Source organism: Heterocephalus glaber, unplaced genomic scaffold (genome assembly GCF_053883595.1).
Source record: "Heterocephalus glaber isolate CG9 unplaced genomic scaffold, H.glaber_assembly_v1.0 deba00001757, whole genome shotgun sequence".
NCBI lineage: Eukaryota > Metazoa > Chordata > Mammalia > Rodentia > Bathyergidae > Heterocephalus > Heterocephalus glaber.
Window position 1 is genome coordinate 3405687 of NW_028258454.1, and position 27183 is coordinate 3432869.

At 43.3% G+C, this 27183-nt stretch overlaps 2 protein-coding genes and 1 non-coding gene across 4 annotated transcripts in view; 2 read left to right on the forward strand and 1 right to left on the reverse strand.

The window, feature by feature from the left end:
• The first annotated feature begins 1204 nt into the window (after positions 1–1204).
• Positions 1205–19762, forward strand: Zbed3 (zinc finger BED-type containing 3). 2 transcript variants are annotated; one of them, XM_087201170.1, is made up of 4 exons: positions 1205–2252; positions 4136–8954; positions 14197–14300; positions 14877–19762. In XM_087201170.1, the coding sequence occupies exon 4, from the start codon at positions 14891–14893 to the stop codon at positions 15491–15493; it is 603 nt and encodes a 200-aa protein (XP_087057296.1). In that variant the 5' UTR covers positions 1205–2252; positions 4136–8954; positions 14197–14300; positions 14877–14890; the 3' UTR covers positions 15494–19762. The 2 variants fall into 2 exon arrangements, with proteins under 2 accessions (XP_087057296.1, XP_004870233.1); XM_004870176.4 differs by lacking the exon at positions 4136–8954.
• Positions 8694–8830, forward strand: LOC147821237 (small nucleolar RNA SNORA47). Its single transcript, XR_015447419.1, has one exon. It is a non-coding gene; the product is annotated as a small nucleolar RNA SNORA47 (small nucleolar RNA).
• Positions 19763–26106: 6344 nt separating the features above from the next.
• The window catches only part of Aggf1 (angiogenic factor with G-patch and FHA domains 1), a 38144-nt gene continuing 37067 nt past the window's right edge, over positions 26107–27183 (reverse strand). The window contains exon 14 of the mRNA XM_004870175.4: positions 26107–27150. Within this exon, the coding sequence (XP_004870232.1) occupies positions 26950–27150 (201 nt within the window). The 3' untranslated portion in view covers positions 26107–26949. The remainder of the gene's footprint in view (positions 27151–27183) is intronic.

Sequence of the window (27183 nt, forward strand, 5' to 3'; positions counted from 1 at the left end):
TTTCTCTGGACTTTAAAAAATAAACCCAAACTATACTTCCTAGGATAATGAATGGATAAGGCCAGGAGTTCAAGTCCCTCCATTTCCCAGGTCTTTCCCACTGCTTTAAAAAACATGTAGCTTTCTCAATTTGGTGTCACACTTGACAGTTTCCTCTTATATCATGTGTTCCGTTCTTCCTCTTTCCATTTTACTGGAGTGTAAGCTTCTTCAGAGCAGGAATGGTCTTTTGAAAGTCTAGACTCCTATTGATACTGCTTTGGGAGCCAGGTGTTAAGGGCACTCCTATAATCCCAGCAACTTCTGAGGCTGAGGCAGGAAGATGGCAAGTTGGAGACCATGGGGAACACAGTAAGACACCATTAAAAAAAAAATCCTGATTTTCCCATAACCAACACATAGTGAAAACTCTTCTATGAGCTCATGAAAATGTTTTATTACATGGTCAGTTTAAAGCCATGCAATTTAGCAACTTAATGAGACCCTGTCTCAAAATAAAACACATTAATAAAAAGGGCTAGGGATGTAGCTGAGCACGAAGGCCCTGGGTTTAATCCCCAGGGATTAAACAAAGAACAAAACAAATAACTCAGAAACAAAAACAAGGCCAGTAGCTTAGTGGTAGAGCATTTGCTTAGCATGAGTGAGGTCCTGGGTTTGATTCCTAGCACCAAAAAATAAATAAAGCTTCTTGTTAAAAAAGATTGCTAGATACAATAAACTTTAAAAATCTTTTCATACATTAAAACATGATGTTTTAAAACATGATTTAAAACTTACAGATGTTTTTAACCTGATTCATTTACTTTTAATCATTAGACCACATTAAGAATGTCCTTTGGACCAGAAGAAAAGTGGTAACCTAATAGTAATGATTCCCTTGAAGACACCAACCAGTTTTTCCTTCTGAAATCATTCGAAATTCCATTAAATGGACTTTGCAATCCAGTACAAAGAAAAAAAATCCATTTAAAAAATGACAGGCCAGGAGTGTAGCTGAGGGGCGGAGCACGTGCTGCTTGGTATTCACGTCCTGGGTTTCATCCCCAGTACCAAAGGGGTAAAAAAGTCCAAATCAGTCAGGGTGGATCATATTACCGTACAGTTTGCTGCCAGCCACTTTTTCTTTTAAGAATGACGCTTCCTTCCCGCCCATTGGCTGCAGGCTTAGTCATGTTACTTGCCTTGACCAATAACACAAGAGCAGAGTGTCACGTGTGTGCCGGTCCTGTCTAAAGCTGTTACATCCGGGAACGTCCTACGGCTCCTGTTAAACTATTTGCAGTTCGAAATCGGCGGTGGCAACATGGCCATTGAAAGAGCAAAGACTATAAATCAAGACTTCTCTCCCCCGCCCCTGAAGTTGGTCTAGCAGCTCTCCAAAGAGTGGTCTTACAAAGGAGATCTCAGCTGGATGTGATGGCGCACGCCTGTTACCCCAGCACTCTGGGAGGCTGATCCCTGGGATCACAAATTCGAGCCCACCCTGGGCAATTTAGTGACTTGGCGAGACCTGGTCTCAAAGTAAAAATTTAAAAGAGGCTGATAACGGGGAGGGGTAACTGCTGCAGAGGATGTAACTTCCTTGGGAAGTGAACCCCTGTTCGGAGCTCGGCGTTGCGGGGCGGTTTCTTACCAGAGCCCAGGGCAGCGGGACCCCAGCTAGGACTGGGCACGGGTTTCTCCTCCCAGCCGGGGCGGGGCCGCGGACGCCCGAGCCAGGTCTTGGAAGGTGAATGACGCATACGCGAGGACAGCAGCCCCTTCCCAGCCTCTCCAAGCTCCGGGGACCCCCCGAGACTCGAGAATTGGGTGCTGTGTCTTTAAAGGGAGTGGGGGCTTCCGGTGGGGTCTACGCGCCCTCAGGGCGCCGGGAGAGGACTGGCTGAGGGGACCGAGGGGGAGACGGAGCGGAGATCGTGGAGGACACAGGGGCGCAGGGCTCGGGTAGAGGGGTCCAAAGCCTGCCTACCGCGGCTCCACTCCCTACCCCAGCCTCTGAGGCCACGCCCCCCGCCGTCCCCGCCGGGTCCCGCCCTCCCCGCGGTGCTGAACAAAGGGACTCGGTCCTCGGGGCGCCCTGGGCGGTTCTCTGTGAACACTGACTGCCGGCCGAGGACCTGAAGTTTCGCCAAGCCAAGGGTTTTTAGCCCTAGGAAAGGAAGGAAGAAGGACTCGCCCCAGCTGAACTTGTGATCAGCAGCTACTACAAGGACACCGTGTTTCAGAGCCGCTGCTGTAGAAATAGCTTAGTAAGTGGCCATAATCAGGGTTATTCATTGTTGTACTTTTTATTAACGGGGTTTTAATACATTTTTTTTGGCCAGAAATAGCTCGAGGCAGCCGAGAACAGAAAGCATGCAACAATATGTTGAAATGCCAAGAGAGACCGGGAATTTAGCTCAGTGGTTCCGCTGCCTGCCTTGCAAACACAAGGACCCGAGTTCGATCCCCGGTACCAAAAAACAAACAAAAAAAGAAATGCCAAGAGTCAGAAATGCCAAATGTTCAGTTTAAAGATCTTTTGAGTTAAGGCCTTCAAAGTAGGGCAGCTTTAAGTCCCTCTAGTTCACATTAAATTATTCATTTTTTACAAGAAAAAATAGATCACTACCTTTCTTTTAGGACCTTATATATTAAAATAATTCAGATCTGAAATAAAAGTCTACTTTAGGGCAGAATGCTTTACAACACTCATTTTTAAAATGCATTAATAGAGAAGAGAGTGCATCGTTCCTGTTAGCTAATGGTGGAAATATCTAAAAGTTTGGCATATGATGTTTTGAGAATATCTCTGATTCACCAGATAATTAGCTGTGGGTCCAGTACATTTTTAGTCCATACATAACCTTTTTCTAACCTTTTATTTCCCACCCAGATGTCTATACTTTACAGTTTAGAGGCATTTGTGCCTGCTTTTTAATTTCATCTGAGCCTTCATCCTGATTATTCCAGACTAATTTTTCTAATTGTCTGGACCTGTTTATAAGATGAATACATGTAGATCAACAGATATGGACACATAGTAGATGAATGAATTGCGGTGTTCTTAACATTTCCGTTGTCGAGGTTAATTATTTTATTTATTATGTCTTGCTTTGGTTTAAGTTACTGGTGGATACAGTAAAATGAAAATGTTTTTAGCATTTCCACACAATCTGTGAATTTCATTAGTGTGAAACTAGTAATTGCTAATGTGAGTAGACTTTACTATAGGACAAATAAAAATGTAATTCATTTGTTATTTCCTCTTGAGAACAATTCTTGGTTCTTTGGCTTTTGACCTGCTTACTATCTTTATGTGTACAGGCATAAGTACAAAATAATAAAATTGATCTTTGTGGGTGACTTATAGGAAGATCACATCTATTAAATAAAGCTATATGGGTCTGAAAAGTAATACTTCAGAGAAGAATGCTTCAGAATCTATAAAAATTGAATTTATGAAAATTATAAAGCATTCTTCTTTGAAGATCCATGGGGAAGTTATATTGAAGAATCTGGGTTCTAACTTGATAGGTTATTGGAAGAATAGAACTTCAGGAAAAGATCCAAATGCTGAGAAAATTAATGCAAATTTATGATCTTCCACAGGCTCAGACTTCCCATCATTCCTTCCAGATAATGGATGCTCAAATCTAGTTCACTCAAAAGAGTGTTTAGAGGCACAGTACCCCTTCATTTTCTCTCTCCCTTTCCATGAAATATCTGGACTCTACATTTGTTTCTTTTTTTAAGTTTTTTTCCCTGAAATTAGACTAAAAAATTTCCACTGTTAAATTAATTTTATGCTAGCAGTGCTTTTATGTACCTTCAAGGCATTTTATCTTCAAATAGGAACATAGGCATCTAGATACACATAGAAGAACTGGGAATTTATTGGTGCCAAGCACTGATTGTAATGGGTTTTGTTGATGGACAACACGGTGCATTTTATACCCAGTAGGGGTGGGCACAGAAGGGATGCTGAGCATTATAAACATCGAGGTCAGGGTCCCCAAGTCTCTGCCCCTTGGGCTCCCTTTCTCCAGTGTACACATGTGGCATGATGGAATGTATCCTAATGAATGAATAACAGCCTGACCTTTACCAGGGGTATCACACTTATTGTCAGAAACATCTCTTTCCCCATCAGGTGGTGAACTTCCTGCTACAGACCATATTATATTCCTCTTGGAATTCTTGGGGGCAAGCATGTCTGTGACCCTGACCAGGGGCACAGTGACCATTTGAATGAAAGAGTTGGATAGAGTAAATGGATGTAAGTGAAATAATCACATCTGTCAGCACCTTTGTGGTAGTTTTTTAAATGCCTGAAGAAAAATCAAGTGAGTTCTTATTTTTTATTTTCTTCTTGTTATCTAACCACAAATGAGTGACTCTGCATTTTATTGGGTACTTGATCAGGGAGAAATTCATATCACAAGAAACATGCATTGGCAAATGATCTAAGACACTCCTTTGGGCATCCCAAGGCTAATCAAAACCTCAACTTTATGTCTTTTGACCTGAGTAATGAGCAACCTGTTTTGCATGAAGGTCAGTTTAGGAAGTGAAACTAAATTTGGAGAGTGAAGGTCTTAGATCTATTATTCTTTTTTTGAATTTGCTTTTTGTATTAAATTCCTTAGGGGATTCTTCCAACTTAGACTACCTGCTGTATTGAATAATAGAATGTCAGTCTTAGCCACGTTTCTGAAACTGAAACAAAATACCCAACAACCACAATTTAAAGGAGGAGAGTTTATTTTGGCTCACAGTTTAAGTGGATTCCATCCATGGTTGGGTAGCTCCAAGGCTGAAATAGCATGGCAGAGGAAAGCTGTTCACTTTATAGTGTCCAGGAAGCAGAGAAGAGAGGACTCTGGGGAGAGAATACATCCTCCCAAGTTATTCCCCCAGTGACCTGCCTGTTCCAACCAGATCCCACCTCCAAATGTGAGACTTTTGGGGGACATTTTAGATCTAAGCCATAATATTGCATTCCTGATCCCCAAAAGGCTCATATTTATCTCATTGTGCAAAATACATCTAGTCCATTTCTAAGAGTTGCTGAAGTCTTATCAGTTCCAACATTGCTGAAAAGTCTAAGTCCAAAGTCTCCTCTGAGACTAAAGGCAAACTCTTTAACTGTGAACCTCTCTGAAAATCAATGAGAAAGTTCAACACTGCCAACATACAATGCCACAGGATAAAATTCCCATTCCAAAAGGGATGAATAGGGGAACAGAAAGCAATCTACCAAAAGAATATTGAAAGCCAACAGGTCAAACATTAAATCCTATAGCTGCATGTCCAGCACCCAGGGTAGGTTGTGGTGAGATGTGAGCTTCAAAGGGCTGGGCCATCCCTACCCCTACAGCATTGCTGTTTGCAGCCCATATAGCCTTTCTCTTGGGCTGGCTCTATTTGCTGCCTGTGGGTTTCCTCAGCAGGCGATCTACGTTCCTGACATCTCTAACTTCCTAGGGTCCCCACTACATTTCTGGCTTCACTCTCATAGATTCAAGAATCACCCTTTCAGGGATACCTGTTAGGGACTGTAACCCTGTCACAAATTTTTGCCTGGCCTCTCGGGCCTTCTTCTAAAATCTGCATGTAAGCCTCCCTGACCCAGTAACTCTTACATTCTGTGTGCCTAAAAGACCAGTGCGACATGGATGAGGACAAGGTGGGCTGCTATCTTGAGCAGTCTGGGCCCCCTTCAACTATGACTGCAGTGGTGTCTGAGTGCCTGGATGGCTGAACTCTGATACACTTCCCTTGATGCCCCTGAATGAGTAGACATCCTAGACTCTGTCTTCTCAAATGAAAGATTTAACGTTTTCCACCTCTGAACCTGTTATGGATGGAATCTTGCTGATTCCTGAGATGCCCTTCAAGGTATCTTTCTTTTTGTGCCTGTACAAAGTTCTTAGATTTTTAAAATGCTAATTTTTTCACCAACTGTGCTCTCCTTTGCCCCAAATTTGAAGGTGCTTCCTTTCTGGTGAAACTGAAAACTTTTTACATCTGCTGCTTTTTTTTTCCTGCTTCTCACTATAAATAAGGCTAAAAGCAACTAGCAGTACCTATGCCACAACTTGAACATCAGACTGCCTTGAAATTTCATCAGATCAATTAATTCACTGCAATTAATCTGTCTCCTGAAAAATCTCAAAACGTTAGCAAAATGAAGACAAATTTTCTGCCAGGGTGTAGCACACATGGCCTCTAGTCAAACTGCTATGGAGTTCTTATTCCCAGCTGAAACCCACTAAGCCTGGCCTTTACTGTCTAACCTGCTAATAACATTCTGGTCTTCAGAGCTCTGCCCAGAATCTCCCATCAATCTCTGTTTCCTCTGCTAATAGCCTTCTAAGGCTCTCTACTCAGCACCTTCAAACCTTTCCTAAGTCCTCCCACAAACCAGTTCCAAAGGCTTCTAAAGCACATGATCAGGTACAATGATCCTATACCTGGTACCAATTTTCTGTTATTAGTCTCTTTCCTGCCACTGGGAAACTTAAAGGAGGAGAGGTTTCATTTGGCTCACAGTTTCAGTGAGGTCAGGCCATGGTCACCTGGCTGCTAGGCAGAAATGGCAAAGCAAAAAAGCTTGGGAGAGGAAAGTTGTTTACCACGTAATGGCCAGAAAGCAGAGAGAGAGAGAAGGGAGGATCTGGGGATGAGAATACCCCCCAATGACCTGCCCCTTCCAAGCAGGCCCCACTTCTGAACATGAGATTTTTGGGCAACATTTTAGATCTAAACCATAACAGTGTCCAACAGAAAAATAACACTGCCTTTTAGCCACTGAAATGTCAATGTTAGCATACCTGAGCAGTAAATGTTGATAGCTTCTTTGTGGTTCATACCTTAAATATATATAGCACTGCTAAGTCCAACTGTGATTATTTGGAATACCTGATTTCCGCCACCTGTTTAGAGGCAGGTAACGTTATCATTTCATTTAATGGATGGGGAGACTGAGACTCAGTGACCTGCAGCTACAAAACATTGTAGGGAGGATGTCATTTCATTGAATGCAGCATCCCTCAGTGCTCACCATGAGCCAGAAAGATGAATGAGATTAGCTCCTCCCCCATCACATCCTGCTCCTCCTGTAGATACAGGATCTCCTGCTTGGGCAGGGGACTGGCCCACCAGATACCGAGACATCCTACATACTAAGTTTTCTCCAGCCCACGCAGCAGTACAATATGTGCACGTATCTCCCAAGGGGCCCAGCAATGGGCTTCCCTATGAGGTTGTCCCCTCCAACCTCCAAAGATAAGGCTGGCCTGGCCCTGATAATGCTTATATGCCTGAGGAACCAAGGATTATTTTACACAGCTATTTTTTATTTATTTATAAATCCTGTGTTATATATACAGTCTATGTAAATGCATACACATGATCACATGCATGCTTAATACCTTTCAATTTCATTTTTGGTTTATCTATTCCCCCATTCACTCCTTTCAAATCAGCTGCCATTACCTCAATCCACAATGTCTCCTTCTTTATTTTTCTTCATATCTATCTATGCAGAAGGTACCTGACTAACAATTGTGCAACTTAGGATTTTTTTGACTTTACAGATGTATTAAAACCATATACATTCAGAAGAAACCATACTTGAATTTTTTACCTTTGTCTGGGCTAGCAATATGCAGTATCATACCTTTGTGGTGCTGGGCAGCCACAAGGAGCTGCAGCTTCTAGTCAATCACACTATCACAAGGGCAAACAACAATACAGTACTATGTTGCTGAGCTAAGACGTTGAGTAGGTTAGCTATATTAAATGTGTCTTCTGCTTACAATACTTTCAACTTACGACAGGTTTATAGGGGCACAACCCCACCATAAGTTGAAGAACATCTGTATCTTTGTAATTCCTATACAGATCTATGTGTTATTTAATAATGATGACATCATATTACATACACTGAATGATTCCTCCAGAAATCCCTCTAGGATCTCTGGCAGAGCTTTTATCTTTTCATATGGCTGGGTTATATTCCCTAGTGTGAGCAGATATTAGGTATGCAGCCATTCTCCTGCCTTTAGGCCTTCCTCTGTCTTTTGCCATTCGGAATAATGCTGCAGTTGACTTACTGAAACATATGACTTTGTAAATTAGTACTTTTAGTTCTACAAAAGAGATATTACGTCTATTTTTAGTTAATCTGAAAACTGCCAGAGTGCTTTCCTAAAAGTCCTCGCATCTTCACTAGTAATGTGTTAGTGTGCCCCTTTCTCTGCCTCCCTTCTAGCACTGGCTCTTAGACATCATCATTTTTTAAATGTGATGGATATGAAGTGATGTCTTATTGATACTTTTATAGAATATTTCTGAATATAAGACATGTGTGTCTTTTCACAAAATTCCTGGCTTTTTCAGCCTCATCTTGAGTCATTTGCCTACTCACATTCTTGCCCATTTTTTACTGGGTAACTTGCCTTTCTTGTGTTAGTTTGTAAGAGCTCTTTTGTGGTCCACTGTGGCAGAAGAGTCCCTAAAGGCTCTCTTCCAAGCCAGGTAGTTGACTTTCAGGTCCCCCCTTCTGTGCATAGTCAGGGCAGTTGAAATGAGATCTGGATTGTCTTCTGGAGCCAGTCAGGCTGTCAGCACTGACCACTGACTGTACTCTTCATTCTTGGATATCCATTCTGAACAGATCACACTGAACTGAAATGCAGCCAATGTGGAGGCCGAGAAAGTGAGGTGGCTCTGTACTGTGCTGCCTTCCACCGGTTAAGTCCTCCGAGAGCAAATGGCTGCCCAGACAGGTTATGTCCCTTTGCCACTCTCAGAGGGGCAGCACTGTCCTGGCCAACATTTGTGGTGCTGCGCATGCCTGGCTCAGCAGTGACTGTTGGATTTGACTCTGAGTATACTGTGTTAAAACCTAAGGGACCCACCTTCTCTGTAGGACTCACATGAGTGGGGGCCCTCTGGTAGATCAGGTAGGTATGTTATGGACAGCAGTGTATATGGTTTCTCCCCCAGTTTTGTTAGCACTGTGCAAGCTGAAAGAGTGTGGGAGCAACCTATGTTAGGGCTTCTGCTTGATGAGATCACTACATTTATATTATTTTTTTCTATTATTGCTAAGGGGGTAAATTTTTAGTAGGTATCTTTAGCTCTCCCCTCTCTATGCCTACTTGGGGCCTGGTCATCACCTGGGGATTTTTGTGTCCTGTTTTTTGAGTATTGGACAAAGTTTTAGCAGGACTAGGTTATGGATAAAGTTCAGCTTCTCTCAGCTGGGCTGGGACTATAGCTCAGGGACAAAGTATTCACTCTACATATTCAATTGCTGGGCTCAATTGTCAGCACTTCTTCAAGAGGTGAAAACAACCAACAGTAAAAAAGAAACAAAAACAAACTTAAAGGCAGACCAGATATAGACGTACAATAAAAACCTATTTACAAAAAATATCTATAACACCAATAACCATAGAAAGGAAAATGGCAAAAATAATATGGAATAGACTAAAAGGATAAACAGTGAAAGTTAAATTAATAATTTAAAAGGGGAGACTAAAAAGAAACAACCAATTAAAGAATTAAAGGTATGTAAAATTACATAAAACTGTCAAAGAAATATTGAGGAAAAACAAAACTCCTCTAGTAGCTGAAGATGCTCTCGCATCCCCTGTAGGCATTTTGAATAGCTAGTAGCAGCTAATAACAAATTATCTATATATGGAAGCAGGGTGAGGTTAGGGTGGTGGGATCTAAAACTCACTAAGTCTTTTTAGAGGGCTTCACCAAAGAGGGCAGGTGTGTTTTTGAATCTTTGAGGCAGCCAGGTCCAGGTGAGCTGGCATGAGTCACTGGAAACTGGGTCAGTCCACGCGAAGGGGAAGATGGGCTGGCTAGCTGGGGAAACCGGCACACTGAAAAAAATATCTTTTAAATCTAGCACAGTATATACTTGGTGCTCAGGAGACAGCAAACTGAGGAGGGTATATGGGTTGGGGACAGTAGGGTGTAGAGTTATCACTTGCTGGTTAACCTTTTTAAGTCTTGAACCAGCATGTAATTTGACATCTCCAGTTTTTGTACCAGCAGGAATGATGTGTTTTATGGAGACTGACAGGGAGTTAATATCTCAAAGTTTAGGAGCCTCTTAATGTGAGAGGCTATTTTGTCTGGCCTTTTGAGAGATAGGGTATTGTCAAACTCTCACAGGCGTGGCTGTTGTCAAGAGCTCAACTATTATTGGAGGGTGGTGAGCAGCCAAACCCGGTGGATTAGTTTTTGTCTACACCTTTGGAAACTGCCTGGAGTCTGTTTAATAGGCCCTCAGGGCTTGTTTTTGTTTGTTTGGTTGGTTGGTTGGTTTTGTTTTTGGGGGGGATTGAGAGAAGAGATTTTTTGGACAGGGCATTAGTCAAGGACAGTTGATATGAAGGGAGTGACATCTAAGCCTTGGTTGGAGTGAAAGAAATGGTAGCTTTTAGTTTATGAAGGAGGTCTCATCCCAGCAAGGGGAATGGGCAGTCTGGTATCACCAGAAAAGAGTGAGTTACTTGTTTTGATCCCAGGTTTACCAGTTGTTTACTCATGAGTGGGCAGTTCTGAACTGCTCCCGTGCCCTCATGGATGGGAATGGTTTGTGATGAAAGCTCTTTCAGAGGAGTTTTTAACACTGACCTCTCAGTGCCAGTGTCCACCAGGAAATGGACCCATTGGCCCCCTATTTTAACATTTATAATGGGCTCCTGGGGACCAAGAGAGAAGGAGCCCTGGCCCCCTCAGTCTAAATCTTCTTTTCCCTCAGATATGGGGAGGGATAGTATCTTGGCAGAGGACCTATGGGGGTATTTTTTTTAGTGTCCTTTTTTCTTGTAATAGGCACATTGATTTTTGTCCAATGGCAGGTGTACTCTTGGCCTTTTAGACACCTGTCCTTTGGGCTTTTTGGAGTTGGGTCCTATGGGGTCCCTTCTGATGGCTGTCATCAAGATCTTTGTTTTTTGGCTAATCTTTTTGTCATAGCTGTGGCCAATTTTTGTTTTTTTTAATCTCTATTGTTAAACACCTTTTGAGCTATTTTTAGTAGCTGTGAGATGTTTATTTTGGGCAATCTCTCTAATTTTTGTATTTTTTTTTTTTAATATCAGGTATAGACTGAGTAACAAAAGCCAAATTTATAGCTCTATTGTGTTTTGGAGCTGAGGGGTCGAATGGGGTATAAACCTGGAAGGCCTCTCAGAGTCTCTTTAGGAATGTAGTGGAGAACTCTTCTGGTCTCTGTGTTGTTATTTTAGTGGTTTTTGACAGAATTATGGGTGTTTGAGCTGCTGCCCAGATCCCCTTTAACAAGTTTTGGTGAAAAGTGATCAAATCTTGTTCCCCCTGAAGAATTTGGGTCCCATTTAGGACGCTCAGAGGGGAATCCATGTTTTAGCAATCTGTGGGCCTCCTCTGAATGCCCTCCCAATAATATCTTTTTAGCCTCAAACCTAATCCTATCCCACTTCTCAGTGGTAAACAGGGTCAACAACAGCAACTATTGACAATTATGCCAGATCAGTAGATGAGTCTTAAAGATAGACTCAATCAGGGAAATCAGAACCTGGGGCTTCTCAGAGAGTGGTGGATTTGGGGTTTTTTAGTTGTAGAGGTCAGAAGTGGAAAAGGAACATATACCAGGAACAGGCGGGTTCCTGGTCCTGCCCCACTGAGAGGTAGGGCTTCCCTCAAAGGCAAGAGAGCCTCTGGACTGTGTCTTTTGGAGGTGGTGACCTCCTGCTGGGATGGGATATGGGGCAAGAGGTAGTGGGGGAAGTAGAGGAGGAAATGAGCGAGTCCAGGGCAGGCAGGTCTGGACAGACAGGAGAAGGTGGTGAACTAGGGTTATATGGAGGTGGACAGGGGAGACTTTCTCAGCATCTGACTGTTGCAGAACCAATTTTTGTCTCTTTGGAGTGTGTCCATGAGGGGGACAAAACCTTTTGGAAACAAACCACTTTGAAGAGGCGTTTGTGACACAGGCCTTTATGAAGGAGGATGTTGTACTAGAGTAAACCAGGAGTCGATGTAAGGGAACTGATCAGGGTGTGCTGGTGACCCAGTAACAACCTTTTAAACTGTTTGTTTGAACCAGGGCCAGGTCGAGGGAGCCCTCAGAGGGCCATCCCACACCAAAAGAGGGCCATTTGAGCTCGCAAAAAGTGTGAAGTTTGCTTTTTGACATTTTTATTCTATAATCATCAGAAAATCCTGAGGAAAAATTTTTAAGCATGTAGGCCCGTGACGTAACAGGTTGTGAGGCTGATGACCCCATGGCAGAGAGACTTAGGGCAGGCAGGAGATAACCAAGAATGGGAGCTGTAAGAACAAATGAAAGAGAAGAACACACAGGGGGCATCTGACATAGAGAAAAACCCTCAGTATCTATGTAGTATACCCTTGAACAATGTCATGACACACAAAGGAAGGGGGTGTTTGTGGGAGGAACCACTCAGTTGGTCAACTAGCTGTGGGCCTCTCAGCCACTTTAAGTACTGTCTAGGCTTTGGGGCATATTTATCTCATTGCAAGAGCACCCACTTGGCCTTTCTTAGACAGGTCCATGGAATCACAGTATGACCTCATTCAGACCCCAGCACTCTGAGGGGGAGAAATCCCCCTCTTTTTCATGTGGCATGGACAGGACAGTCTATAGTTTACACTGTCCATTTCTAGTCACACACCCATTTATACAACAGCCATTCAGAGGTTAAAAACATTCCAAACCCTTCCCCGGGGATTTCTCAGGTTGGCTGACTTGCAGCCAGACCAGACCAGATCAGTGGGCCACCCCAGTCAGGGTACTGACCTTAGGAGGAGCCCAGGGAATGCCTTTGTCAAGGACTGTTGTTTTCCACCAGAACCAGAAGTATCCTTACCTTCAGACCAGACCAGGTAGACTCTGGAAAATTTGGAGGTATCCTAGGCATCTCTGCAGTCCTCTCAGTGTTGGCAGTGAGACTACGGGCCCTAGAATGTCTCAGGGAGTACCTCCCCTATAGTTTCCTGCTGCAGATGGGAGGGACCACAGTGAGGCCAGTCCACCCATCATGGCCATCTCACTGGGACCACCATCTGTTATGGACGAGTGAGTTACAACAACAGAGATGTGTCACATTCTGCATCAGATTTGAGTCTGTTTATTTAAGCAAGTGATTGAGAAGGGGCTAGTACCCAGAAAGTATTTTTGGTGCTGAGAAGCAGTTTGATTTTTTTTTAAACCATGTTTTTAATTGGGGAGGGCTCAAGAGAAGCGCCAGTGGAATTTTACAGAAGCAGAACCAAGTCAGGTTAGTGGAGGCAAAAGAAAGTTTCATACACTAGGTGAGCTATAAAACATCCTACAGCTACAACAAATTTTTTTGCCAAGTAAGATGCGGGTTTTGGGTGTTTTATCTAACACAGATACAAAATGGTGTTGAGGCTCAACATAGAGTCAGGTTGACTATCACAACAGCTGGCCTTGCTCCTCAGCACAGAGGTCGGACCACCAATTTTAAATTGAACCGGAGTTTCTCAGACCATCCTTCAGTCATCAGGAGCTCTCTGCAGATCTGTGTCATAGTCCCTTCCTTGGGCCCACACAGTCGATCTCGGGTATTGGAGATACAAAAATGCAGGGCCTTCTGATCCCCTAAGCAGTAAACTCAGATGATAGGACTTAAGATGGGTCCCAGTTACACCCTGGCCACATGTGAATATGCTGGGAACCTCTTGCTCGGCACCAGGTCGCCGTGTGGATCCCACCCAGGTCTCCCGTCTGCTCAGGCCATATGTTTGCAAGGTGCCAGATTCTGCACTTGTGCAATTCACTGGGGCTCTGTCCCTCTCATCTGTTCCTTTAAGCTGGAGCTCTCCTCACCCTGGAGTTGTCCTCCAGCATCTTTATTCAAACTGCAGCACCATACAGTTACACACCTGTTGTTTTGATTCAACCTCAAGGACACACAGACATGCTAGGTATCTCTAATCTGCCGGCTTCTTATCCTCTTTTTTTAAAATCCAAGAGATCTGTTAAATGGCACACCTAATCCTGAGTGGACTTGCTTGGTGGGAAAAAGAATAAATTAGGTTTAGAGAATTATAATGCACCTGTAACAAGACTATTATCAATTGAATTAAAAGCTTCCAATAAATGCTGTTATTGCAGTGGCTTATTTTTCCTGTTCTCATCTTTGTCTCTAGTCCTTCCCAGTTGTGTTTAACCAGAGAGCATCTGGACCTTTAGCATCTCCTTGTTGCTGATTCAGAAGCTGGCATCAGGCACAGGCACTGGAGAGGTCACTGAGGTAAATTCTCTGAAGGCTCCAGGAGTCTGTCCTGTGTTCTCTCACTGTCATGAAATGTCCCTAGAAAGCTTGTCTAAGATCATGTGTTGGGTTCTTTATGAAAGACATTTTAAAAAGCTACTCACTTCTACCCCTAAAGAACCAAAATTCTGATCCTAAAAAAAATTTTTTTTGCTCGTTTCTGAAGTTTGCAGCACCCAGAGAAGAATGGCCCTTGTTCCAAAGAGAAAAAAATAACCTTTTTTAAAGGATGTAAAGACTAGTTAAATCTAACCTATGCCCACAACACATACTTAGGTGGCTTCTTTCTGTTCAAGAAGTTTCACTTCCCACCAGTAGTGTAAATGTTACCTGGAGTAATTTGATCTGAAAGAGGATTCCTAGCATGAGAAAGGCGAGACCCTTGTAACTTGCTTTTCTGTGGCATCCTCGCGGTTAGTACTATAAGGAGGAAGAAAACCCAGGGATCTATAGGAGTTGCACGTGTAATAAACGGAGGCACAGTTTCATCGGCTAATCACAGCCATAAGTTGTGTGTATATGATAATAATTGCTCCTCTTGCTCTCTGGGTGCAGACACTGCGAAAGCGATGCCCAGTGAAGAGCCTGCACTGACCATGGAAGAGAACAGCGGGCTGGACGAAGCTGCGGTGCAGGGCGGCCCATGCCCGGGCCGCCTGGGGGCGCCCTACGCCGAGGCCTGGGGGTACTTTCACCTGGCACCTGCGCGCCCCGGGCACCCGTCTGGCCGCTGGGCCACTTGCCGGCTGTGCGGGGAGCAGGTGGGCCGCGGCCCTGGCTTCCAGGCGGGCACCTCGGCTCTGTGGCGACACCTGAAGAGCGCGCACCGGCGGGAGCTGGGGAACAGCGGTGCGCCCGGCCCTGTGGCAGCCGCGGAGCGCGAGTGGGCGCGGCTGCGGGAGCAGATGGGCGCGCTGGCCGAGCAGGGCCGGCGGCGTGAGCGCGAGCTGGCGCGGAGGGAGGCGGCCGTGGCCCGGGGCGAGCGCGCCCTGGAGCGCGGGCGGAGCGCGCTGCGGGCCCTGGAGCGCCGGCTGCAGGCGGAACGCGAGGCCCTGCAGACGAGGCTGCGAGAGCTGGGCTGGCCCTCCGCGCCGCCCCCGGCCTCCGTACCGAAAGAGGACCCCGAGGACCGGGTCGGGGACAGCTGCGTTGCCGCCAAGGTCCTGCTATAGAGGTTGGCTGATTCCACCGTGGGCCGCGATATGCCAAATGCGGGGCCTCCCACGCAAAGTTCATACCAGTGCGAAACCAAAACCACCACGTCACGGGTGCCTTTGACTTCCTGTGCCTTGACGCATGTGAAAAACAGAGTCGCACAGAAGGGGAACCAAAGAGCCCCAGCATCCTTGGTGCCATATCACTTGAGGCTGGTGACTGAAAGGACAGAAGCTGCTTTACACGCCAAAGACTCTTCACTCTGTGTGCTTTATGCGCCGTGCCAGCCCAGGGAGGGCATGGAAACACGGATCACGGTTTTAACCAGTACGAGTTTTCCTCAACTCTTGGTGGATAATCTGCCCAGCGCTAAGTTGTGAAAAGGGGACTTTAGTTTCCATGACTGCTTTCCACCCTGATTCATCTCTAGAACCTCATCCGGGCAGTGTCCGAGTGCCTCCCACACGGTGCTCATCCAGTGCAGGAAGCACCTGCACCTCAGCTATCTTTTCCCTGAGTTACAACCCAACAGCAGGTGTAGCACATTTCCGCCTTTCTTGCCTTATACTTCCTGCCACTTGACTAGCAGGCCATGACCTCATCCCTTGTCACTAGAGTGCTTCCTTCTCCGTGTCTCCACCATCCTGGCCCAAAGTTTATAGCATCCCTCCCATCCAAAGCCACTTTCCTCTTCTGCGTTTACTGCCTCCGTCCCCGTCCCTATTCGCCTCCCTTTCCCAAGCAACCCTCAGTCTCTCAGAAGAAAACGAAGACTCTCAGCTGACAGGGTGAAGCAGTCCCTGCTGCCTCCCCGCAGGTCAGCTTTCATGGGTCACTCAGGTCTTTCCAAGTCACCACTCTCCAAAGACCAAACAGGACTTCTTTCTGCCTTTATCTTCCTTAATGTCTTGCTTCTTGAAATCCCTCCTTTGGTAGGTGGAACATGCTTTCCCTCCAACGAACTCCTTTTCAAGGTGTAGACCAGTTCACCTAACAATTTTTCCTCAGGCCTCTTTAGTTTTCAATTTTTTTCTGTTGAAAATTCCCAAGCATCCAGAAAGAGTTGAAAAGCTAGTACAATAAATACCATATGCATCCCCTCCACCTAGACTGCACAGAGATAATGTTTTGCCTTATTATCACCACCCCGCCCATGTGTAACCGCTTTTCATCCCTAAGTAGTTTACCTTGTATCTCCTAAGGATAAAGATATTGTTGTCATGGTTACAGTATGATTATCATACTTAAGAATATAAACAACTTCCTTTTATTCTTTATTTTTTTATAACTTCCTTTTAGACTCTGATACAAAGTCCTTACTCAGAGCTCCCCAGTTGTCTCAATGACTTTTTTTCAGGTCGGATCAAGGTTCATGCATATATTACTATTGGTTATAACCCTTCCATCTCTTCCACCCCCAATGATTTCGTGAAGCATCCACTTATCCTGGGTTTGTTTTTTTATTTCTCTGGGCCAATTTCTACAGTCCCCTCCTGGCTCATCTCCCTGTAGAGCTACAATGATCTGTGTCAGTGACTCCTACCCTAACCTCAAATGCTCTCCTTGGGGTCTGGCCCTTCACACCCAGTCCCTGCTCCACATCTCCCCTTCTTTTACATTATGGCACCGCCAATGGAAGGGCAAACCTGCTGCCCTTCACTGATAACCAGTATTTTGTAAGCACTTCAAAGTTCATCAGGTACACAGCCCACATGTCATAAGCATTATGTCACTTTGTTTTCAGCAGCTCCCTGGGGAACAGTTGATAGGACCTGCTTTAGAGCAGAGTGATGTGAGGGATGAAGCAGCCTGAACAAGAAAGAGCTGGGAAGTAGTAGAAGGAATCTGAACACAGTCCGCCTGCCTCAGGTGCCAGGCTTCCAGCTACTGTACTGATTTCCGAGAGCTCTGCGTCCCTGTCCATCACCTGAGTGAGGCACTTGTTCCCTTCCTAATTCCATTTCCAATTTAGTAGAATTAACTGGAATTAGGGACATTATTAACATTTACTGAGCACTCACCATGTGTCACAACTAAGCTAAGTGCTTTAGATGAGTAATTTCCTGTCACGTAGCAACCCCATGATCTATGCGCATTTGGTAGATGGGAAAAACTCAGAAGTTAATATCCTCACAATCACACAACTGCTAAGAAACTGATTTTTTTTATTTTATGAAAAAATAAAAATGTCATAATCAAATAATAGAAGAATAACAAGTTATTATACCATGTATTGTTATCTTTAGTTACTCAGAGTACAAAACATAAACCAAAAAAGGATTCTTACAAAGAAGAAACAAGTAGATAACACAAATCAGTGATCTGATCTCCAGTTTCACTAGATCCTAGACAGTTATTTCACCAAGCCTATTTCCACAAAATCCTGAGCCCCCCTTACTTCTTCTTTCTTTTTTGGTGGGGGGTACCGGGGATCAAACTCTAGTCCTTGGGCTTGCGAGGCAGGTGGCAGAACTACTGAGCTAAATCCCCAGCCCTAGCCCACCTTACTTGTAATGTCATGACACAGCAACTACTTACCATCCATCTGGGACTCATCTTCCCGTCCTTGACTGTCTCGCCACCTCTACTGAGCAACTTGGCCAATTTTCAAAGCATTGACCTAAGTTAATATTGATTAAATCACTTTTCCTGTTCCAAAGCCTTGAAGGTCGCCCATCACTCACTTAGAAAGCTTTGATTCTGTGGCCTTACATTTAAGCCTGGCATGACTGCACATCCCCCCACACGTACTGGATACTCCAGCCAAATTGGACTCGTCTACCCGACACACCCTGGGCCTGGCAACTCTATGCTTCAGTTTGTGCCCCCCACCCCCACAAAGCCCTTCAATCTCTTGAGTGTGAAAAATCCCACCCAGGCCTGGGTGTTGCTCAGTGATGGAGAACTCATCTAGCATGATCCCCAGCATCATCAAAAGACAAAAAAAGCACAAAAACCAAATAACACCCATCTTCTAAGGCCCCGTGTCTTCTTTGACTGTTTCTTCAACTGGATGCATTTCCTTATTTTATACTCACAACTCTGGGAATAGGCCATCCAGCAGATAGCTGTAGGTTCCTGTCTTATTCCTGCCAGACCCTGAGTGCTTGGGAGTAGCTTACTCACCCTTCTACTCACACAGTGCCTTGCAACTAATAGCTGCTCAATCAATATTTGAGGCATTGACTCCACTATGCTTAAGATTTTTAAAGTTGGTTTTCCTGTAATTAGTAATGTAATTCTTCATTATTTTTTTCCGAATATAATTCCTAGTTTTAAAAAACTTAGCCTAAAAGGACGTAGCAATTATCTGTTAAAACTCTTTGGCCAACAAAAATTGTTAATGTGTTATTTATTAGGGTGTTTTGCTTGAATCCATTCAACTCTTCTAGCATAGATTTGTCAAAATGCTTGTGTAGAACTTTTTAAAAAATTATATGAGCAATGCAAATGTAATGCTGTATCTAGGTTATAGTTTAGATCAAGAATAACCCCCAAATTCTCATGCACTCAGAGGCGGGGCTTCTGGAAGGTGACTGGATCAGTTGAGTGTGATGTTAGGAGGTGGGATGTGGTCAGAAGAGGTGGTCACTGGGGGTGACCTGAAAGGATGCATGTCCCTCCCTTGTCCCTCCCTTCTCTCTTGTTTCCTGGCCGCCGTGATGTGAGCGGCCTTCTTTCCCCTAGGCCCTTCCACCATGCTGATTCTGTGTTTAAGCTTACCAACCACAGATAAAATCTTGAGACCATGAGCCAAAATAAACTCCCCTCCTTTAAGCTTCGGGTGTCAGGTATTTTGTCTCAAATACAAGGAAACTAAGACAACAGCAAAAAAAAAAAAAATCCCATAAAGTTCTGTCACTTCTTTTGTCTTCTGTAGCTTTTGTATTACTCTAAAAACAGTGAAAGTTCTCTCTCAAGTATTGGAATTTAACTTCATGTAGATTTATTAATTAGGCTGTAAGATCTGAATTTGGATCCCTTGGGTCCAAAACAGACTTTTATACATGATACTCTTCTCCTTCACCAATTGTCAGAAGCATCAAAAGAAAACAAAGATTCACCTTTAGAATCTCACCCACTCTCCCGAGAGTGCTGATAGGTGGCTGAGGTCCTCTCCTGGATGGAGAAGCATCCGCCTGGCACTGCCTGGGTGCAGGGCGAGGCAGTTAAGGGAGAGGTTTTGCTCTCTGTTCTATATTTCTGCATTGTACTTACTTTTATAATAAAATGAGTTGCTGTTATAATAAAAAATTATATTAATTATAAACAAATCCTCTCCCTCTCCGTTCAGCTTCCTTAAACAGAACCTCCAACACAAGGATGGATGTAATCTCCATTTCCAGAAAAACCTGGAGAGAAATGGAGCCCTTATCCACTCCAGCTCCTCCATTTGACAGATGAGGAAAATGAGTCCCAGTGATTCACCTACTCTCAGGAGACAGTGGCAATGGCAGGTCACCTGAATGCAGCTTGATATCATTAGCTAAGGGAGATGTGAGCGCAGAGGGGAGTTTGGGAGCCTGCTGCGGCTGACGGCTCACAGGGCGTTGTCACTGCTGATGAGATGGCACCGTGCCTTGCACGTAGCAGCAGCACTCCGGACTGACAGGCCTTGCTCACGGTCCCAGCTGGTGCTGCCTTTGGCAGAGGTGCACACAGGGTCAAGGTGGACGGCTGGTGCTAGGGCACACACTGTACCCTGAACTTCAACTCCTTACATTCTGCCCTGAGGTAAAGTACGTGTTCATTCTTTAGACTGAAATCTGGCAGGAGGAGGGGGTAAGGGAAAAGCAGAATAAGAACCAAACCTGCAATGGCTAGGTCCCTTCAGATACCTAAGTTCATCCTTGAAGGCTCCAGAAAAGTTGGCATCCTTTGAGGCTTGAGAACTGTCTGGCTTCATATTATAGCCTGAGTTTCCACTTTATATAGCTGTCTGTGCTTAAAATCTCAGAAGGAATTCATAAACACTGGGTTTATGTTCCTTTTAAAATTTGAGTTTTTCTATTTGTAAAGGGTTCATCTTATTTTTCAACAACCTGAACATGTGTCTTTGCCTGAAAAATGGATGAAGTGATCATTTAGCACTCATATGCTATAATTACAGGAAATACATTAAAACATCAGTCGGCATTTTAGCAAATCAATTTCTTGGCTGAACAGGATTTTCTTATTAACTGCAGATTTAGAAGAAAATGATGAAAACCACACATCTATGCTTTACCAAAAACAACAACTGTATGAAGGCACCAATTCCATCAGCTTCACGACAGAGAACTGAACCAAAGTAACTGCACAGCCTCTTCTGTGCTGTATTCCCTTTTGTCCACACACCTGGCATGGAAGAGCAGACAGAACTGTCATGGTTTACAGATGTCCAAAATCTCAGAAAGGTTAAGTGCCCTACTGAAGAGCACATGGCTAGTAAGGAGCAGATGGGAGCCTGGAGTTCAGCCTGTGAGCCATTCACCATTCACATGCCAAGCACAGCCAGCCGAGCTTCTTTCAAGGCCTCTCAGCCCATTTCCTTGGCAGTCCTGGGACTGCAAGATCTTGACCAGAATGTCTTGTTAACACTTGGGTGCTTGGTGGCTATTCCAGTACAGGAGCTCTGGTGTTGGGACAGGCCAGGTAGCTCTCTCAGAGGAAGCCAGATTAGCACATTTTAGTAATTGAATGAATTTGTCTTCCAGCTCTGCAGGTCAGAAGTCCAAAATGGATCTGAGTGTACTGGCGATCTGTTTCTGGAGATTCTAGAGAATTGTTTCTGCCTTTTCAGCTTCCAAGGACTGCCCCATTCTTTGGCTTGTGGCCACCTCCATCCCCAAGGCTAGCAAGGACCAGTCAAGTCTCACACTGCACTGCTCAGTCTCCCTGTTCCACACTTAATGGATACTCCATTATGGTCAGCTGGCCAGCAACCTAATTCTATCTACTACTGTGCCCCACTTCCACGAAATACATGAACAGGTTCCTAGGACTGGATACAACCTTTGAAGGGATTGCATTATTTTGCCTAGCACAGCATTACACTGTAGGCTAAAGCAGATGTGAGAAAGAGATGTACCGGATGGGTGAGCCCCTTTCCTAAAAATTTAACACTATGGTGGGCCCCTAATCTCTCCCTTCTTGTATTAACCTCTCTTCCAGTGCAGGGAGCACTCGAAGACTTTTCTGGGACATACCTGGCAGGAAGGTGGGTGTCCAGAATTCCTCCAGTGGGGAAAGAGGCCTGCATGTTTCTGAAAATGTTTGTGAATTTGTGCAGTGATGAACACTGTGTGATGGGGTGTGAGGAGTTACCAACCTTCTGTAGTCAAATGTGAATGAAAATCTAAGCTTCTAAGATGGGGCTGTAGCTCAGTGTTGCAGCATTTGCTAGTATCCTTGAGACTGTGGGTTTGATCCACAGTACAAAAAATAAATTTTTAAAAAATCCAACCTTCCTACTGTTAGGAGTTAACTTTGGGAACAACCTAACTCTCTGAAATCCAGTTTCTTCATCTGTAAAATGGGGATACCTTATAGAGTTGGTATAAGGAAGATGGCATTTAGAAAAATTCTGACATATGGTTTGAACTGTATGCCTTCTATTTCTCTTACTTATTGAATAGGAACAGCTGCAGGCAAGCCACAAGTTTGCCAAGTCATTCTCATTCCCAATAGGGCTATTTTTCTACCAAATAAAACTGTCACTCGATTTGTCCAGTGAGCTGTTCCAGTCAAAATTCAACATATCTAGTAGCTATACTAAGTAATCTGATAAATACTGTAAGTTCACTCAAGACAGTTTTCCCTTCAAAGTGGTCACTCTGGAAGACTACAGTTATTCTAAAAGAACTTCCATGCTTAAATCCTTTCTGGAACACCTCCTTTAGAGTGCCCATCCATCTCTGGAACACAGGATAACATCCTTAAGTCAGCAAGTATTCACTTTCCAGGATAAATTTTATTTTTAAGGATAGCTGCCAATTATTCACAGCCTAGTGTGGTGCATATGGCAGGTGATTAACCAGATTAATATTTCTGGTTAGTAAGGTGAGGTTATAATAAAGCAATGTTACTTTTGTGTAGCTAGTAAATTGGTCTTAATAACATTGTACATTAAGGTTAAATAAAGGAAATGTAGCCAAGGTAAAGATAAAAGCTCACTTTAGTTTATGATGAGAATGAATTCAGATAACACTGGGAGTCATTATAGATTTAAATAGTATTAAATGTTTCTCTTAATGAAAATCTTAATTATGATATTCTCTGAAATCTGATTTCATAGTATTAAAATGAGGCTTTAAAGAACATTAAATGGTAGGGCCGGGGATTTAGCTCAGTGGTTTCACTGCCTGCTGTGCAAGAGCAAGGACCCGAGTTCGATCCCCGGTACCAAAAAAAAAGAACATTAAATGGTAACGAGGATTTTATTCTTTCAGTGTATATTCTTGTGGGCTTTTGGTCAAGACAAGTAATGATCAGATGAATGAGTTGGTGACCTTCCTACCCATCTGCTAGTAACTGGAAACTAAGTAACACACTATCACATGCTTAAACACATTTAATAACATCCACCAACTTCTCCTTGTCCTCTGCTTGCTGGCAATGAAACACCACCTCATTTTAAAGCAGATGAAGAAAGCTAGCTTTTCAATGAAAGAACTTCTGAGTCGTCATTCTTCCTCCACATGCAGAAATGACTGGTGCTATTCCTATGATCTGATCTTTCCCAACTCTGTCTGCTCCATTCTCCAGGGACTTTCTGGTTCACATGCTTTCCCTCAACACCAATTTCCAGTGACTGGATTCTAAGTTTTGTTCTGTCTTCTTTCTTTTCACTTGTTGGTTTGGACCTTCAATAACCCATTGCTAAGATTCAGGGCTGTAAAATCCAACATCTGAGCAGGCACTATTACTCCACTAGAGGAGATGGATCATTAAGTGAGGAGCTGCAGCCCTGGTTAGCTTTTACTATTGTCTATGAATCTCAACTCTCAGAAACAGAGGTCTGGTTAAAGATGGATCTGAGTTCCCTGACCTCCTCAAGAATTTTGGCTTTAAAACTTTGGAATGCATATGAACGATCTGAAATTATGGAACCATCAGGGCCTTCCCAGCCAAATGCTATCTAAAAAGAAATGTACATTCATGAAGACAGTGTTTTTTGTTTTATTCATGCTATATCCCATGACTATCTCTAGTCCCTAGGGCACTTGGCCTGGCCTGTGCTGGGTGCTCAATGTATGCTGCTGAAAGCTTTTTACAGACAAGTATCTGAACTCTACTTCTTCCTGGAGCTGTCCCTATAACTTCCCGCTCCCATGGGGTACCTAGAGCTAGGGTTGGCCTGTGTGATCTCCCCATTTCTCCAGATGGCTTCTTTCCTAGTCATGCAGAATCTCTCTCCTCCCAAAGGTTTTTGGCTTTAAAACTTTGGAATGAATATGTATCACAAGTTCCTTTAATTTTTTGTTTTGAGACAGTGTTGCTAAGTTGCTCTGGCTGGGCTCAAATGTGTGATGCTCCTGCCTCAGCTTCCCAGAGTGCTGGGATTACAGATGTGTGCTGCCTTGTCTAGTCTAGCTTCCTGCCACTTTATGAACCTGAAAACTTTGGCTTAAGAGATTTTTATATGGCTCAAAGTAAAAAAGCCTGTGCAACAGGAGTGACAAAGTGGGGGCTTTGATCTTTTCATTCCAGCAGGGTGTGTTAGTCTGGATTGGGTTCACGTTACACTTCCTCACTTCTAAGCTGACAGTACCACTGACTGAACCCTCTATACCTCAGTGGCAGGTATCAGGAGTGTTAGGTGCTATACCACATGGGTACATTCCACATGCTTGCTGAAGGCCCCAGGGCAGCCGACCTCTTATGAGGTACTCAGGACACAGCAGAGAGTGAGACACAATTTCCAGCCTTCTAGGCCTGCACAGCCAACTTTTCCATGCCTGAGATTTGTATTTTCTTTTACTTGTTCTCTAAAGTTATATAAAGTTAATAAATAATGTTTAATATGAAAAACTGGAAGGTTTTTATTTGGATGGACCATTAATTTTAAGATCACAACTAGAATAAAAATAAAATACTAGAGGTGAAAATTGTTTCAAAAGCAGAAAAAAAACCTTTTTGAAAATAAAAGTCTTTCCTCTATCAGAAAACTGCTATTACTTTAACGTGGATATTATCTTCTGCTCTCAACTGTGCCAGTTTCTCATATTCTGGCAAAAATATGAGATGTTAGGTTGTTTAAAATTCAGCAACCTAGTTGGGTGTAGTGGTGCATTCCTATAATCCCAGCACTCTGGGAGTCTGAGGCAGGAGGATCCCAAGTTTGAGCCCAGCCAGGGCAATTTAGCAGCTTAGGGAGACCCTGTCTCAAAATATAAAAAAGGGCTGGGGATGTTGCTCAGTGTGAAGGCCCTAGGGTTACACTCTAGTATTGCCAAATAAATAAAACTACACTAAAAGGCCAGCAACTTTTACCTCTATTTAAAATAAACATTTAAAAGCTATTAGCAAATTTATACTGTGTAAATAACCTAGTATTTAAAATATTACACATAAAACAATTTTGTGCATAAACCAAACTACGTAAGCATAACAATAAAATTATGCTTTTAAACCAATAGAAGCTCACATCTGTACTACTTTTAGTACTTACATATACATTTTCTCATTAACTATCCAACACAGACATGTGACTAAGAATTATTCTTCTTTTACACATGGAAACAGACACAGACATTATTCAGGACATTAAACCCTATACAGTGGAGCCCTGAGAGTCTGGATCTGAAAAAGTGGTTTAATAATGCAGACACTACATATATTTCAATTTTTACCACTATTTTCAACTTTTCCATTTGCTTAGCAAAAGAAACTATGAAAAAATGTTTTCCCCAAATGTAATAAAAATGGGAAATATTATGGGCTGTCATATACTAAGTCAGTGAGATCCAGCACAAGCAAAAGTTTATTTTGAGGACCCCATGCTGTTAACCACTCCAGACAACAGCATGAGAACCACATTTAGACCAATCACTGTTTTGTTCTATTTTAGAGCAAATAATGCAGGGCAGTCCTGGTGCCTCCAAGCCTACTGTACATATATGTGTGTAGCTGGGTAGAAAGACTTCATCTGGTAGGGGATACAGGGCCTAATTATCCCAGCCTAAGCCTACAGGGACTTGACAATCTGGTCCTACCTCTCCTCTGCAGTCATAATTTATTTCTCTCTCCCCTTTCCCCCTAAACCATGTACCATGTAGACTGGCAATACCAAAAGGTAGCTTTTCTTTCTGAGTTATCTTCCCTACTATATAGTTATTTTCAGAATTTTCTTTTCTTTTTCTAAATCTGAAAACATTTATCATAGATGGGGAACCTGTATATTCACTGTCAGAAAAGAGTCAGTTCCACTGTTTATTTCCCAGCAAAAAGTATACAAAAAAGCTGAACAGAAAGGAAAGCAAGAGTAATATATAGAGTGGGGACACCTTACCGGGGAGCTGCCCTGCAGCTCTCCACCACAGGAATGACCTTCCTCTGCCATTGTCCTGCAACCTAAGAGCAAGATGCTGGCTGGTTGCAAATTCGAAGTGTGTCAACAGATTAAAGTCTCTGTTCAATGAGCTAGTCCTTTAAATAGTAAAATGTTTTTATTGTATTTGAGGACATTTTCGATGAATATTTGAGTTGGAGGCCTTGATTAAGAATCCACTAGTACTAGAAATAAAATCTCTCTGGTACAAGTCCATTGCCTGCAATGGTATTTATCAAAATTACAAATGCCAGAACACAGACTATGTCAATGCTATGCTCCATTGTCCCCATCCTTAGCTAGAAACGAACCAAATGTAAACTCGGAATATACAGTGCAAATCAAAAGATTCTTCACAGAAGAAAAGACTAACATACTGATTTTCTACATGTCACCTGTTCACTAGTTCTTAAGTAACATTACTTCGGCTATTTCAAGGATAGTAAAATTTACTGCCCATGTTTTATTAACATGTTTTATTAACATGTTTTATCTAAGTCCTAAAAGGAATACCGAAGGATGTATATAGTCAGAACTGTTTCTGTAAACTTCTGGTATTTCTTTTGCTGTGCATCTTATAACATGTGAAGGAGAATGTACATTTAAGTTGTTAGTGGTTACATGAATTCTGATCATGTGGCTAGTTGCGTATATATGAGTGCTGTAAGAGAGAAGAGAAAGTTTGATATGATCATTTGTGCCTGGCAACTTTGGTCCACTCACGATGTAACTTGATTCAGTCACTGTCCACTCATTCATTAGAACAATGGTTTTTACAAGCTGCAAACCACACTTTATTACACATTTCTGAATCATGAGAAAATTAACTGACACAGCTCTCTGTGTCACTGACTCTACTGGGGGGAAAAGTTTTTGCAATAAAATAAGTCTCCGAATTCTTTTTGGTAAAAGAAGTTGAAGTTTTTTTCTGATGACTGCTCTTCACTCCACAGTCCCTTTTACCCAAGGTGTGGTCCCTGGTGCATCCTTTGGAGGTTTGGTTTCGGGGAAGCTTTCAGCAAACCTCTCTCGTGCTTTGTCCCAGTTTTTTTTGCTCTTGCTTTGGAGAAGGGGAACATCTTCAATTGAGGATGTTTTGCCTGTCCCCAAGCCTGCATGTGTTCGCCGAAGCTGAAGCTGGATCTGTCATCAAAAGTAGAGCAGACAACTTATTTA